The 13,832-nt window shown below is 38.8% G+C and overlaps 1 protein-coding gene across 1 annotated transcript in view; it reads right to left on the reverse strand.

The window, feature by feature from the left end:
• The window catches only part of syt9b (synaptotagmin IXb), a 75,018-nt gene extending 67,174 nt beyond the window's left edge, over nucleotides 1-7,844 (reverse strand). Inside the window, exon 1 of the mRNA XM_059334885.1 lies at nucleotides 7,289-7,844. Within this exon, the coding sequence (XP_059190868.1) occupies nucleotides 7,289-7,436 (148 nt within the window). The 5' untranslated portion in view covers nucleotides 7,437-7,844. The remainder of the gene's footprint in view (nucleotides 1-7,288) is intronic.
• Nucleotides 7,845-13,832: the final 5,988 nt, after the last annotated feature.

A 13,832-nucleotide genomic window follows, 5' to 3' on the forward strand; every position in this document is an offset into this window, starting at 1 on the left:
ATTTTTTTCAATAGAGAATTATGTCTATTTCGTAAATTATCGTCCAATTAATAGTAAATGGTGTTGTTGGGTTTGGGTGTTGTGCATGTTCTCCTCACCAAACTTTGACCCTTTCACAGTGTGTTTTAATTTTAATGATAGTTAATTGTAACATTTTGGTCGCCTAAAAAATGCTACCTGCTAACCCTAACCCTAACCCTCTGATCCAAATACGATTACCTCAGGCACCAAAAAACATAAAGGCAATGGCAAAAATGAAAACCTAGAGGCTTCACATTGGTAGTCCACACACCAGTGAGTATGGCAGGATGCATGTGTCCACTTCTTTTATACAGCCTACGGCTGCAGCCCAATCCTGCCAAATAAACTAGCTAAAATGCTTAAAATTGGTAGGCACATGGTGGGCCTACAAAGGGTCATTTTAATCAAACTCTGGTGCGGTTAAATCCTTGTTAGGGTTTGTTTGGTTGCTTGTGAACGGTACAGTCGTACTCCAGCAATCACTGAGCTAAAGCAATTTGTCATTGCAGAATCATCAACATATTCCTTGAGATAACTTAATATTTACCTCCGTCGTAGAAGCAGACCATGGTAGAAGCATCAAGGCTCGCCTTCTCCGATTATACAGCTGTCTGATCGCAGCACGTTGGAAACGTTGGATCAACATTATTGACAACCCAGAGCCTCATAAGTCACTCGTTCTGAGCGTTTCTCTCCAAATTAGTTTGGTCGGAACACCAGAGCAGATTACAGCCGGTATAATTAAAGGTACTCGGTTTGCGCTTGGTTCCATGTTTCTTTGTTTACATTTTTCACTGCCAACTTTTCAACCAATAAGAAATAATAGTGTGAGTAGATTTCCAGCCCTCCACCTTCCTACACGCCCCTATTCAAATCTTTTTATTTTATTTTGTCCGCTTACATTTCTGTACTGTGAAAGCAAACCAGACTAAATACAAAACCAAATGTATCAATTTCACTCTGATCTTGACTAATCAAACGGGTTGTGGGGTTGTAAAAGCACCCTAAGAGTCCTCCAATCGTCACCTCTTTTCTGTTCTGTGAAAGACTCAGGAATCCCAGAGATAATCAAGTGTCTCTGAATTATAAAAGCGAGTAACACAGTAAGAGCACTGTAAGCCATATTCAGAAACAGTTAGTTTGACATAGCACTGAAATAGAGTAAAAATGGTTTTGTCAGAAAGCACTGAGGAGGCATAGTTAGAAAACACCTGGATAAACACACTGGTGCAAATAGAGAAAGGTTTGCAATAAATTTGCATTCCAGCAGCATAAACTAGGGGATGTTTAGCAGCTCTTGAAAAAAAATCAACCTAACTTTGGAAATGGACATGTATGAAAACACATATTTTAACGCATTTATGCATTTCATATTAAAGAATCCTCTGAAAGCCTGTTTGTCTCACATGTAGAAGGTTGAGATTACAAATGAGGCCAAAAAAAGGCTTTGCAATTGCATCACCAATCTAGCACCCACAGCTGCTGCCATCATGGAAGTCAACTGAGGAGCAGGCTGTGCACTAAAAATGGAGATACAGGAGAACATTTTTATTCTGAGGAACACATTTTTCACAAAGGCACTATAACGGGCACAGAATGGGTTCTCCAGAGCGCATAGGTGATTTGAGACAAAGTTACACTGTAGTTTCTGATAGTTTAGGGTACAAATTAGAGCTTCCACTCTCTGATTTGAACAACGTTCGGTCTGTTGCTGTTTTGGACTGTATTTCAGGAAAACTAGTACTATTAAAGTTATTTTTATGTTTTTTATGGTTAATAGCTCACCAAACACTAACAGTATCTGTACAAGAGTTCTCACACCGTGATTATTAATAGATTTTGCGGTGGTTCCCTAGAGGTCACAATTTGTAAAAAGTGAGATTTCCATTTCCTGATTATAAAGCAGGTATCGGTGCTATATGAATACTGTGAAAGTATCAAAATGCTTAATCAGTGGAGAAATGCTTACAGTCTATATTCACAACTTAAACAAGTTCATATGTAGCATTCAGAGTTAAGTCTTAGTGCTTTTTGAAAACAAATAAATACGTCTACAAAAGCATGAACATCTCCAACTTGAATGAAAGAAAAGGTTGTTTGTCAATACCACTCATAAAGACCTTTGTGGTTCAGAGCAGGGCATTCTAAAAACAGCGCACACGTCATTATACATACACGTATGGTACGCGGTTGTAAAAAGGCTGCAGTTCTGTTGAATTTAGGCTACAAAAGCACTGATCTAGGTTTAGGGCAAATAACTTTGTGGTTAGGCATTATAAAACACATTTTAAACAGTAAATAAATGCATGTAAATGCCAGAAGTAGACTAAAAAAAACATGACGCAAGGAAGTTCAGTGATGTTTAAATCACATTGTTTACTTTTGTTTTTACATGGGACACGAAAACCGTCCGTTCGCCCCCGCCAACAATGTGAGTTCTGTTCTTTTGTCTTGTCCAGAAAAATGTGTTAATTCATTCAGTTCCGTCTCATGTCTATGTTGTCTTGTGATTTCCTTTTTTATTTTGGTTCCACTTCCTGTCTGTGTCCATTTTTCCATTTGTTTTACTTTCTCTCTTTGTCTTTTTTACAGCCTTTATGATTACCTGTCTCCGCCCTGATTGTTTCTACCTGTGCTCTTACCTTGTGTGTATATACAGTCTGTAACCCAGGTTACTAGGCATTAAACCAGTTCATCAGTCTATTAGTGAAATAAGTAAATAAATTAATTAATTAATATTTTTATGTGGCAGAAGGAATAAATAGGATTTAGGATTAAAATCTTAAATATGTCAATAAATAGATAAATAATATTACTTATATATAATATACATGTTTATTTCTCTCTGTTTGAAAGAGTATTTTTATTTCATTTCAAGTGTGGTGAATATGCCTTTCTGAACGTGTACAAGATCCAGTGACATGAGGAGTTCACATAATGTAGTGTAGCCAATCAGGCGCTGTCAGGGCCTATGTGCTGCTGTGTTTTGGTTTTTCCTCTTTCTCTCTGCCGGACCGACGCGAAGGCGGCTGCATGCTACCTTTTTCCTGCATGTGTTAATGTTTTTGACCAAGAGAGCAGGATATTCAGACTTCTTTGTTAATATTTTTCTCTGCCGTGGAGAGCGAGATTCCCCCTTTTTATCAAGAAGAGAGAGAGCTGTAGCCTGGATTGATGAGAGTCCTGTGAAGCTGTATTGCCCTGTGAACCTGTGTTTTGCTGGAGATTGTGTGTGTGTCGTGGTTGAACCTCTGGCCGGGTCTTTTTCTGTGTGGAAATTTCCTCTACTGAGATTCTTCTTATACTGTAAGGTGGAAGGGAACTTAGTTGAGGTGGCGAGCCATCCAAACAAAAACAAAACAGAACTGTAACTTTGTCATTAACTTTGTGATTTTGGGATTCAATTTTTGTGAATTGTTGTTGACACCTGAAGTGTTTATTGATACTCATCCATTTTTATTCATTTAATATTTTTCTACCTTTAAAAAAATTTGTATTCAATACAAAAGAATACTACGTAAAACCTTACCCTGTTGGTTGTGTTTATTCTTTACTCTTACACTCAATGCAAAATGTTTCTATGCCTTTAAATTTTACATTGTGATGTCACTATATAGTGGTAACTATGGTAACTGACTGTGTATCTTAAGTTTCGTTTTTAGTCAGAACATGGTGGAAGCAACACAGTCTTTTGACCGTGCGTCAGACCTGTAATTTACTTTGTTGTTTTTAAGTAAACATTTTAAAAGACAAAGAAGTTGCGATGTCTCGTCGCTCGCGTGGAAAAAGAGTGTTTTTATCGACTGACTATAGAACTGGCGCAGTTAAGAAGGAAGACCAAACAGAGTGCCGCTACACCACTGATAGTAGCAGCTGAGATTGGTTACAAGTCCATGTCTCCCTTTGTTCTGTGCCAGTTCTTCTTGTCCCATATGAGAGAACCAGCGCTTACTCCATGTCATTGTCAGGTCTTGTTGCTTTGTTACGTTGTTTTCTAGAGTGCTTTTCTGTTTGTTTTCCTAGTACAGCCTTGCAAGAGTGATTTTCTGTTAGTTTCCTTATTCCTAGTTTAGCCTCTGTAAAGAGTGATTTTTGTTTTCTTTCATAAAACTTTATTTTGAAACTTTGGTCTGAAGAGTTGTGCATTTGGGTTTGGGTCCATAGTTCGGTCGTGACATCTTTATACACTGCCTCACCATCATTTAGAAATTCTACGGCCGCTAGAGGGCGGGGGAGGGCAGTCTCATACTTAAATTTGGGTTGTATTTTGCTATGGGATTGTTTTTGAGGGAAGACCAGTCTGACAAAATTTCCCTCTTGGGTGCCCCACCAGTGGAGTAAGCCAGCAGGGGCTGATTTGCACTGGTTGCAAATTTGCTAGTTTCAAGTCTGGGCAGAGCTTTAGCTTCAACACTGTATCAGCAGCAGCCAGCTCACTTTGCACTTTGCGCCTCAATCGCTTCTTTTTTCCGTTTATTGGCTGAATAGAACCATTGCCTTTGAGGTTTCATACTGCGCCCTACTTTACCGGAGGCACTGTTGCAGCAAACGAATCATATTCCACCGGTTATTTGCTACTTCCATGTTTTTATTGTGTGAGACAAAGCATGCGTCCTAAATATTCAGTGGGCCATACATATATCCCTTGTGTCCACCCCAAATAAACCCATTTTTCTTTTGCATCTGATCATTAAAATAAGAAACAGAAGCAAATAACTATAGCACTTACTACATGCCAAAATACAACTTCTATAAATTTAATGCAGGATGTATTTGCATTTGCACTTTAAATGGCCGCACACTGATTAATACATTTTTGGTCACATCTTGGTCTCATGCAGTGCCATTATGTGCCTGATGTGAAGTAGAAAAACTGATGCCTCATGTGGTTATGTTTTCTGAGCTTGAAACCACTTGTTTGGATGGAGCCTTTTTGAAACTGTTGCAAAAAATACCCTCCTTAAACTTCCAGTATTACAGTAGCTGGGCTCCAGTCCCCTGCTCTCCATTGAGAGGGATAGTTGTTTGTTGTGGATCAAATCTGTTTCCGCATCTTGCTACACATGCATGCATGTTTGTTTGTTGTTCATTTATTTGTGTGACTGTCAGCCTGTGCATTTATGTGTGAACATGGACACATCGGTATGTCTGTGTGTGTGTGTGTGTGTGTGTGTGTGTGTGCAGTTTGAACAGGCTAATACAAGAGGAAGTGGGTCATAGCTCCTCAGGGGAACCACTCTGGTAGCTTGAACTTCCTCTTCATCATACATGTTTAATGATGAATTGTAGCATGTTTAAAGGCAGCGGCCTCACCACAGCTGTTATTAACAAAAAGTAACATACATGTAAACACACATACGAAATTAATGAAAAACATGCCTACTTTAGCATACATAGACTTATAGTATACACATATGCATATGAAATATAATCAGACCAACATGCTCTGATATGTACATGCACCCTAAAACACACTCACACACACACACACACACACACACACACACACACACACACACATACACACACGCGCGCACACACACACACATACACTCTCTCTCTTTCTGTCTCTCTCTCTCTCTCTCGCTCCCTCTCTCACTCGCACACACACACACACACACACACACACACACACACACACACATATGCACATGCACTGTAGTGAACATTTTATTACAATAGAGTAGAGATAACTGGATTTGTGGGATCCTCCCTCAAGAATGAAACAAAAATGTTCTGCTATTTAGGGACGATCCCTAAGTGATATCTCAAAAATATACCCACAGTTTGGAGGATTTTTGCAGTGTAAATGTAATGCAATTATTTATAACACAAATTGAGCCTTTTTAAAGTTTCAAAGTGTGCCAGAATGTGTTGGTCTCCTCCTAACTGATCAGAATGTTGTTTGTAATGCCAATACTGATATGAATAAATTCCAGCCAAGTGCTCCATCCTGGGAGTCTAAAATAACTGGATTAGATCACTGGACCTCGTTGTTTGCTAGACGCATGTCTGCAAAGTGCTGGGAGCTATGGGGAATATCGGGTGGGGCTTTCTTCTCTCTCTCTCTCTCTCTCTCTCTCTCTCTCTCGCTCTCTCTCTCACTCCCATCTCCATCGCTCCATCCCACCAGAGTAAAAAAGAAACCAAAGCAACGCTCACACAGTTAAGTCCGTTTGAGGAGGAGGATGGATGCTGTACAAACAAATGCACATGTACTGTTTAGGTGTGAAATCCTGTGTAGATCCTGCTGGTGTTAATGGATGCAAGCAACAAGTTCACAGATCACACTCTTGGAAATATAGTGAAAGACAGTGCGGTGTGTGTCTACTTTATATTGGCAGGTTACTATACTACCAGGCACAAACATGAGTGCACACACCCATTAAATCTACAAATTAAGGACTCAGATTACAAAGTAAGAAGATACGCTGCATTTGAAGACAGAATATGTGATTTAAGAAAATATTTCCCATTTTCTTATATCTCTCTTTTCTTTATCTTCTCTTTAATGCCAGTTTGGAGAGAAGCAGTACATGAAATAGAACTTGTCTATTTGAGATTAAAGTCTGCTAAAAATAGAAAATAATTTTGATCAGCCCCCTGGAGCTCATGATGAAATCAAACCATGCACTGTAAACAATTGTCTTGTAAATTAACAGTAAAATACTGGCAGCAGGGTTGCCAGCATTCTACTGTTAATTTTACAGTTCCCTTACTGTTATCTACTTTACACTATGGTACTGTGATAAAACCACATACTGAATTACAGTAAAATACTGCATTTCATTGATTTTTACAGTAGACTAAAACACAGTATAGTGCTGAAGCTAGTTGCAATATCGTTGCAGTATACAAAGCAGTCATTTTTTGTAAATAGAGCATATTACTGTCTGAAAGCCAATTACTATGAATTAAGCGCTGTCTTCACTGTAACCCCAGTAATTTTAATAAACCATATACTGAATGAATTAGTTAAATAAAATACAGCCATTAAAAATGTGTACAAGAAGAGACTTAGAAAATATCATATATCATATATTTTATGGGAACCGGCAAGCTACCTATAAATATTGCCCAGAATGCATTGTTTTCTACAGTATAATAACTTTTTAATGGAAAACAGTATGTTACTGTCACAATTTGGCTGTTTTCTTACAGCAATTTGTTACAGTGTGAATTTGACCATAAAACCGCATATTTCTTATACTTTTCTCATAATAAAACTCTACTTGAAACTCTCAGAGACAAGATCGTGGAGCCTAACCTGAGTCCGTGTAACGTGGTCTGGCCAGGTCCCTGAAGTAGTAAATGAAATCCAGGCAGTGGTCGTCCTGCACCTCTCCCTTGGAGCACAAGTCGGAGAGCAGTTCCAGCGCCTTTCGACAAATCTCATCCTCTCTTTCTGCAGGCATTGCCCTCCAGCATCCTCCTGACTGGTCGGCCACTCCGGCTGATCCTCCACCACCACCACCTCTCTCTCACACACGCACACACGCTCGCTCACAGCCTCTACGAGCGCAAAGACGCACCAGAAGCACCGCGGCTACACCCCTGGATATGTCCGACGCATCCGGTGAAATCCGAATTTACTGGAGTTTAGGTGAATTTTGAGTAAAAGTAGAAGGTCTTAGCTGAGGGAAGAGAAGTTTTCATCGGTCAAAAATATCATCCATCGCATGTTTTTGTTGTTCAGCAATGAAACAACGGCTTCAGTCCTGCGCGCAAGTCACGCTCTCCTCTCTCCCCTTCCTTCTCTTCTCTCCTTTCTTTCTGTCTTACTTTTTTCCGTCTATCTCCTGTCCGCGGTGCTGCTGAATCACTACTCAGCCTCCAGGCTTCAGCAGCGCCAGTCAAGGTCCTTGAATGAATGCTCGGCTCTCACTGCGCTCAATTATTTCTCAATGCACTGAGATGCAGAGAGACAGACAGGAAGTTCTGCCTCTACCAACCCCCCCCCCCCCCCCCCCCCACCTCACTGAGAAGTCTTCTGAGTAGAAGCCAGTAGAGACCTCTCTGTGCTTAAATGTCATGAAACCCTCAGTCCTTTTTTTGTCCTTTGCCTAATGAGTAAAGTCAAAGACGACTCCTCTCACCAGGTAGACACAAGTAATGAAGTCATATCCCCATGTGCTCCTGGGAAGCACATGTTTAAACAGTATATGGGGCCCAAACACCTGAGAGGGCCACATGCAAAAGGCTGACCTTTACTGACGGTGGTAATGAAGGGCAAAAGCGGCAGATAAATGTCACATTAAAGCCCTGGTGATGGAGCTAATAAAGGCCTCCCTGCTTCCATCTCTCTGTCTCTTTCTGTGCTTGTGATGTATTCGGAGAGGACCTTTGAGTGTATCAAATAGCTCCAAGCACACAAAAAAATCTTGACAGTGATGCAATGTTTCATTTGTATTTATTAGATTATACCTTATATGTGGATAATAGGTGATTATCAAAGTCATGTCAAGCAACTGAAAGAGGATCCTACAGTGGATCTCACATCTGCACACTTCACACTTCTGGACCCAAGAACCAATGAGGAGAGTATGGTACTTTGTAAGCACCTTTTCCCCCTAAAAGCATTATTTAAAGTCACACTGATCATTGCCTCAATATAAACAATTAATCAAATGACTAATATAATTATTTCATTAAAGTTTGTTTGTGGACTGCCCGTACGAAGCATCAAGTTCAGCGTTACACTCGTCGCCATCTTGTGTCGCCCTCTTGCCTCCGATACGGGGAGCAGGTTTATGGTTTTTAATTTATGGTAGCATTAATTTGAGCATTAATTGGGATGTTCATTTTGGCTACAAAAACAAAATGTATGTTACTTACCTCAAAAATGAACAGCGACTCCTTGGAGTGTCTGTTAGTCCAACCAAAAGCTTAACAAGACATTTTTAATGAAAAAAAACGTTCAAATAAATTGTCATTAAGTGAAAATACAATGTGAAAGGGTCAAAGTTAGCTGCTAAACGTCCTTTTTTATGTCTATATAACATTATATATAACTTTATTGACACAGTGCCATGGATACGCATTGCTCTGCTTCTCTCTTGATGACGGCTCGCCTTGTTAGTGACCTGTCAATCAAAGTTAGCCACGCCCCAAAACATTCAATTCTTTATCTTCTATTTTCTTCTGAATGGGGCCATTATGTACACTACTAACATGAAATTGTCTTGAAGAATATTTTTTACTAGAGATTGAGACCACTAACCTTGGTATACCCATGCTGCCTTGCATGCTGGATTTCGTTTTGAACTGCATGGCGGCATGGTGTCCATGACCGATTCTTAGCCCTGCTTTTGGTATTCAATTACAGAACAGGGAGGGACGGCAAGACGATGATGCAGACGGACGCTTGACGGAAGCTTGTAGTTTGCACACAGATCCAACATGGCTGCAGCAGACGCGAAGCTCTCTTTCGTTCTAGCTGTAGACAGTGTTCTAGATAGTTTAGAGCTAAAGTTTATTTTAATAGAAGAACAACGTTTGGCTTTACACTCCTTTATCACAACCAAAAAGGATGTTTTAGCCTTGCTTCCAACAGGATTTGGAAAAAGCCTGATCTACCAACTAGCCCCGTTCGTGGCTAAGCTAATGGGGTTTAGCAAGACCCCTTTTGTTGTGGTCTAATAATTGATACAATTGGCTCAGAGCTACGTACAGACGCTTATGATTGACATTTGTAGTGCCCAATAAACGGCTCTGGACATCATCATAAACCACGCCTCCTCTATGGAAAAATGAAAATGAATATATAGATCTAGTCTGGCATAAGCCAAGCTATGAGACCATAGTGTTGTCCTTAAAAAAATTATGAGGTAATAAATCAAGTGAGAATTTTTCTCATTTTGTATTGAAATGGATGGGCCGACATACTTTTGCAGCCACCGTCAGCATCCTCTGCTGGATTTTTTGGTAATGCAGCTTAAGGCACTTCCTGGTTTGCCTCACTGTTCAGACCCGAAGGTTGCCGCCTGGAAAAAAGCAGTTGGTAAGAACTGTTATTTTTTTCTTTTTCTCATGTGTATGTGTATATACCAATACACTGGGATGCAGTTTAACACATGGTTAATGTTGCAGATAAAAAGTTAAAAAATAAAAAATACTTTTGACCTCTTTCCATTAAATGATTGTGACAATGTGACTTAGTGAAACTTTAGTATTCAATCCCTTCCAAATATATCACAATGAATATGAAACCACAATTAACAGAGAACTGTGTCTGAAAACAAAATTACCAAAAATTTATCCCAAAACCAATTGGTTATGTAAACGCAACAAAACTACATGGTTAAGGTTAGCAATTGTTACGTGCCAGATAAGGTTTAGACCCCAAAGCAGAGACAGAAAACACAGATGAGGTTTAATGCAAAAACTGTCACAAAGGCACAAGAGAGGCAGCACAAACACAGAGGAGCATAATGGGAGGGCTCGAGGCTTGGAACAAACCAGCCAGGCTGACAGGACGAAAAGACAACCAGAAACTAGAAAAAACACAAGAAAACATGGTTAAATACTTACTAGAAAATACACTGGGAATACTTACGATAAAAATTTCACTGACAATGAACTCAAAAGATAAGGTGCAGCATTTTTCTTTTGGTGACTGGGCAAATGAATGAATGCAGAGAGCTTCAAACGTCTCTTGTGTGCAAACAGAACCAATATCTTTGAGTAAAGACTGAAGAAACAGTTGTATTTGCCCAGAAATGCCATTCCACTTTCTGTGGTGCTTTCCAACAGATGGAATTTCATTGTATTTCATTCAAGATGTTCTTTTTCCCACAAAGGTTTCTGTTAACTTTTCACCTTGAACGAAAAAGGAGTTACAAACAATCAGTGGTGGAATGTAACTACGTACATTTACTCAAGTACTGTACTTAAGGACAACTTTGAGGTACTTTTATGTAACTTTATACTTCTACTCCACTACATTTTGAGGCAAATATTGTACTTTTTACTTTAACCCACTACATTTAGCTTAGATTATACATTTGTTTTTAAATGATATCTCATAACAGTATATTAGGTACTTAAAATGAGCCCTGACAAAATTAAAATGCTTACATAAATGCATCAATACAAATAATGTAATAATATATTTAGAACATATTAAACAATCTCAGTGGGTCCATTCTGCATAACGAGTACTTTTACTTCTGATACTTTAAGTACATTTTGATGCTGATACTTTTGTACTTTTACTTCAGTAAGTTTTGAATCCCCGCGACCCGATTGCGGATAAGCGGTTAATGGTAATGAATGAAAAAAAAAAAGTTTTGAATCCAGGACTTTTACTTGAAGTGGAGTAATTTGACAGCGTGGTATTAGTACTTTTACTTAAGTAAGGGATCTGAATATTTTTTCCGCCACTGTAAACAATGCAAAGGTAAATATATGGTAATATATCTTCTTCAGTTACATATTGTACTGCTACTCAGATGCTGCTCAAACAGTGACTTTTATACACACACACACACATTTTTTTTTTTTATATATACTGTATAAAGAGAAAGTAAACGCACAACCACACAATATAAAGGCCTTGAATAAGCGATATACAGTCATGCGGAGGAGTGTTTCGTCAGATACTGACCCAGAAAGCTATCAATACTGCTCTTTTTTGATAAAATAAAATACAGATTATAGTTTACAATGCAGGGGAGAAATAGGGATGCAGAGTCAAAATGTCCCAGAAAAGGAATCAGAGCATCAGATTTACTCCCAAAACCTGCAAGTATATAGTGTAATAATAACAATGTGTAATACTCACAATTCACATATGTTCATGTTTTTCTCCAGGATGTAAACCAGCTGTTAAATGTCATTTTTGTAACATCTGGCATTAATGTTGCTTAACTTCAGTTTGTTTAGATTTCATGCTCTTTGCCACTCTACTTTATCATCAGTTGTGTCTATTGTATTTCATATATTAAATAAATGGTGATGCATTGGTTACCACTTACAGCATATTGGCATTAAGTATTTGCTTAGTTATTTGTCATAATGAGAGCAATTTATTGTTGTGAAATTAGCTGAACATTTTTTTTTCTTTTATAATGACATTTTCCCTGAAAAATAAAACAAAAGCAAAAGGCGGATTATCACCCAGGAGAACAGGGTTCATATCCCATGTGTAAACAAACGTAAACAACTTTTTATGTAGCTTACGAGATATAGCTTGATTTTCGCTGCCTGTACAAACGACCTCTACTGACGTTTTTAGGGGAGAACAGGCTGCTGAGGGAGTCTGCATTCCAGTGACTGTTTAGGGACCCCAGTATGCAGAAGTGTTCAAACAATAGCCGAAAATAGCACATTTGTACCGCTTGAGAAAAACTGCATGATTCCTGCCACAAACTGTATAAAATTTGCATAAAGTGGGCATGTCTGTTTTTTTCATACAGATATCATTAAATAACATCAAGAAACATCCTGTTATGACAAAATATGACATAATAACATGATGTTTTTTTGATCAATGTCTTTTTATTTTAGATTTTAGTAACCGAAAAAGCTACCATAACATTAAACACATATTAAACATTAAACAGTACCCACACCCCTCCTCCCACCCCTGGACCTCCAATGGATTTACATACAGCCAGACATTTCCACACAAAGATCTTTTAACACTTTCTCATAAACATGTTATAGGTTTAAAAAGTGAGATACATACACAGATTTCAAATAGTCACCTCAGTCACAACGATTTTTGGTGGCGCCCCTGATGGTGAATAGAATTTTTTCTAAATGATTATGATACATAACCTCTGTAATCCATTGTCCATGTGTTGGGGGGAGCGAGCCCTCCTTCCATTTACACAGAATGAGTCTTCTGGCAAGCAAGCTAAACTAAATGCCACCATAATCATATCACATCCAGTTAGATGTGCCTCTACTGGAGCTACACCAAACAATGCAATTAGTGGAGAAGGTTCAATTGCTTTCCCACACACTTTGGACAAGGTCTCAAAAATTGATTTTCAGAATCCATGCAACTTGGGACATGACCAGAACAATAATGTGGCACGAGTTAGTCGGCATTAATCACATGCAGAGTCAATATCTGACATAGTAACATGTCAAGTGTATCACACAACTGACACAACACTTAACACTCAGATGATACTAATATCACATCTAGGCCAAGCATGAAATAAAACTAATTAAGCCATGTAAAGCTCCAGACCCCCTAAAGGGCCATAGCAAGAATTTTTTTGAGGAATTGCAATAATTAATTGCACTCCCCCTATATATATGGTAAATGGAGTGCACTTGTATCCAAAGCGATTTACACTACAGACTACGCTCATTCACCCATTCACACACACATTCATACACTGGTGCCACCTGCCACCATTGGGAATTCATTCACACACCGATGAACGCAGTATCGGCAGCAATTTGGCGTTCAGTATCTTGCTCAAGGATACTTTGACATGTAGGCTACCATGGTCAGGGATTGACCACTATACCAACTGAGCTGTGATATATTTCTTCTTCTATCCCTTTTGTGCCATATGACCCTTTGCAAATGGCCATGCCAGTTTTGTCCTTGAAATTTTTTTTGTCTAACTTTGGAGGGTTATTTAACCCCTTCCTGACAAAATATTATAACATGGTTGGCACAAATGGATTTCTTAGGCCTTGTTTCACTATCCTTTAAAAAAGCAAAGCAGTCACGTCTCTGACTTTGTGTAGACAACTTCAAACCATTGAAGTGATTTATTTTTCATGACATACCTCATTGTGGCTGCAGGGAAATTTTCTAGCTCACTCAAATGATGTGATATCAAGAG

This window comes from Centropristis striata, chromosome 6 (genome assembly GCF_030273125.1).
Source record: "Centropristis striata isolate RG_2023a ecotype Rhode Island chromosome 6, C.striata_1.0, whole genome shotgun sequence".
In the NCBI taxonomy this organism is placed as follows: domain Eukaryota; kingdom Metazoa; phylum Chordata; class Actinopteri; order Perciformes; family Serranidae; genus Centropristis; species Centropristis striata.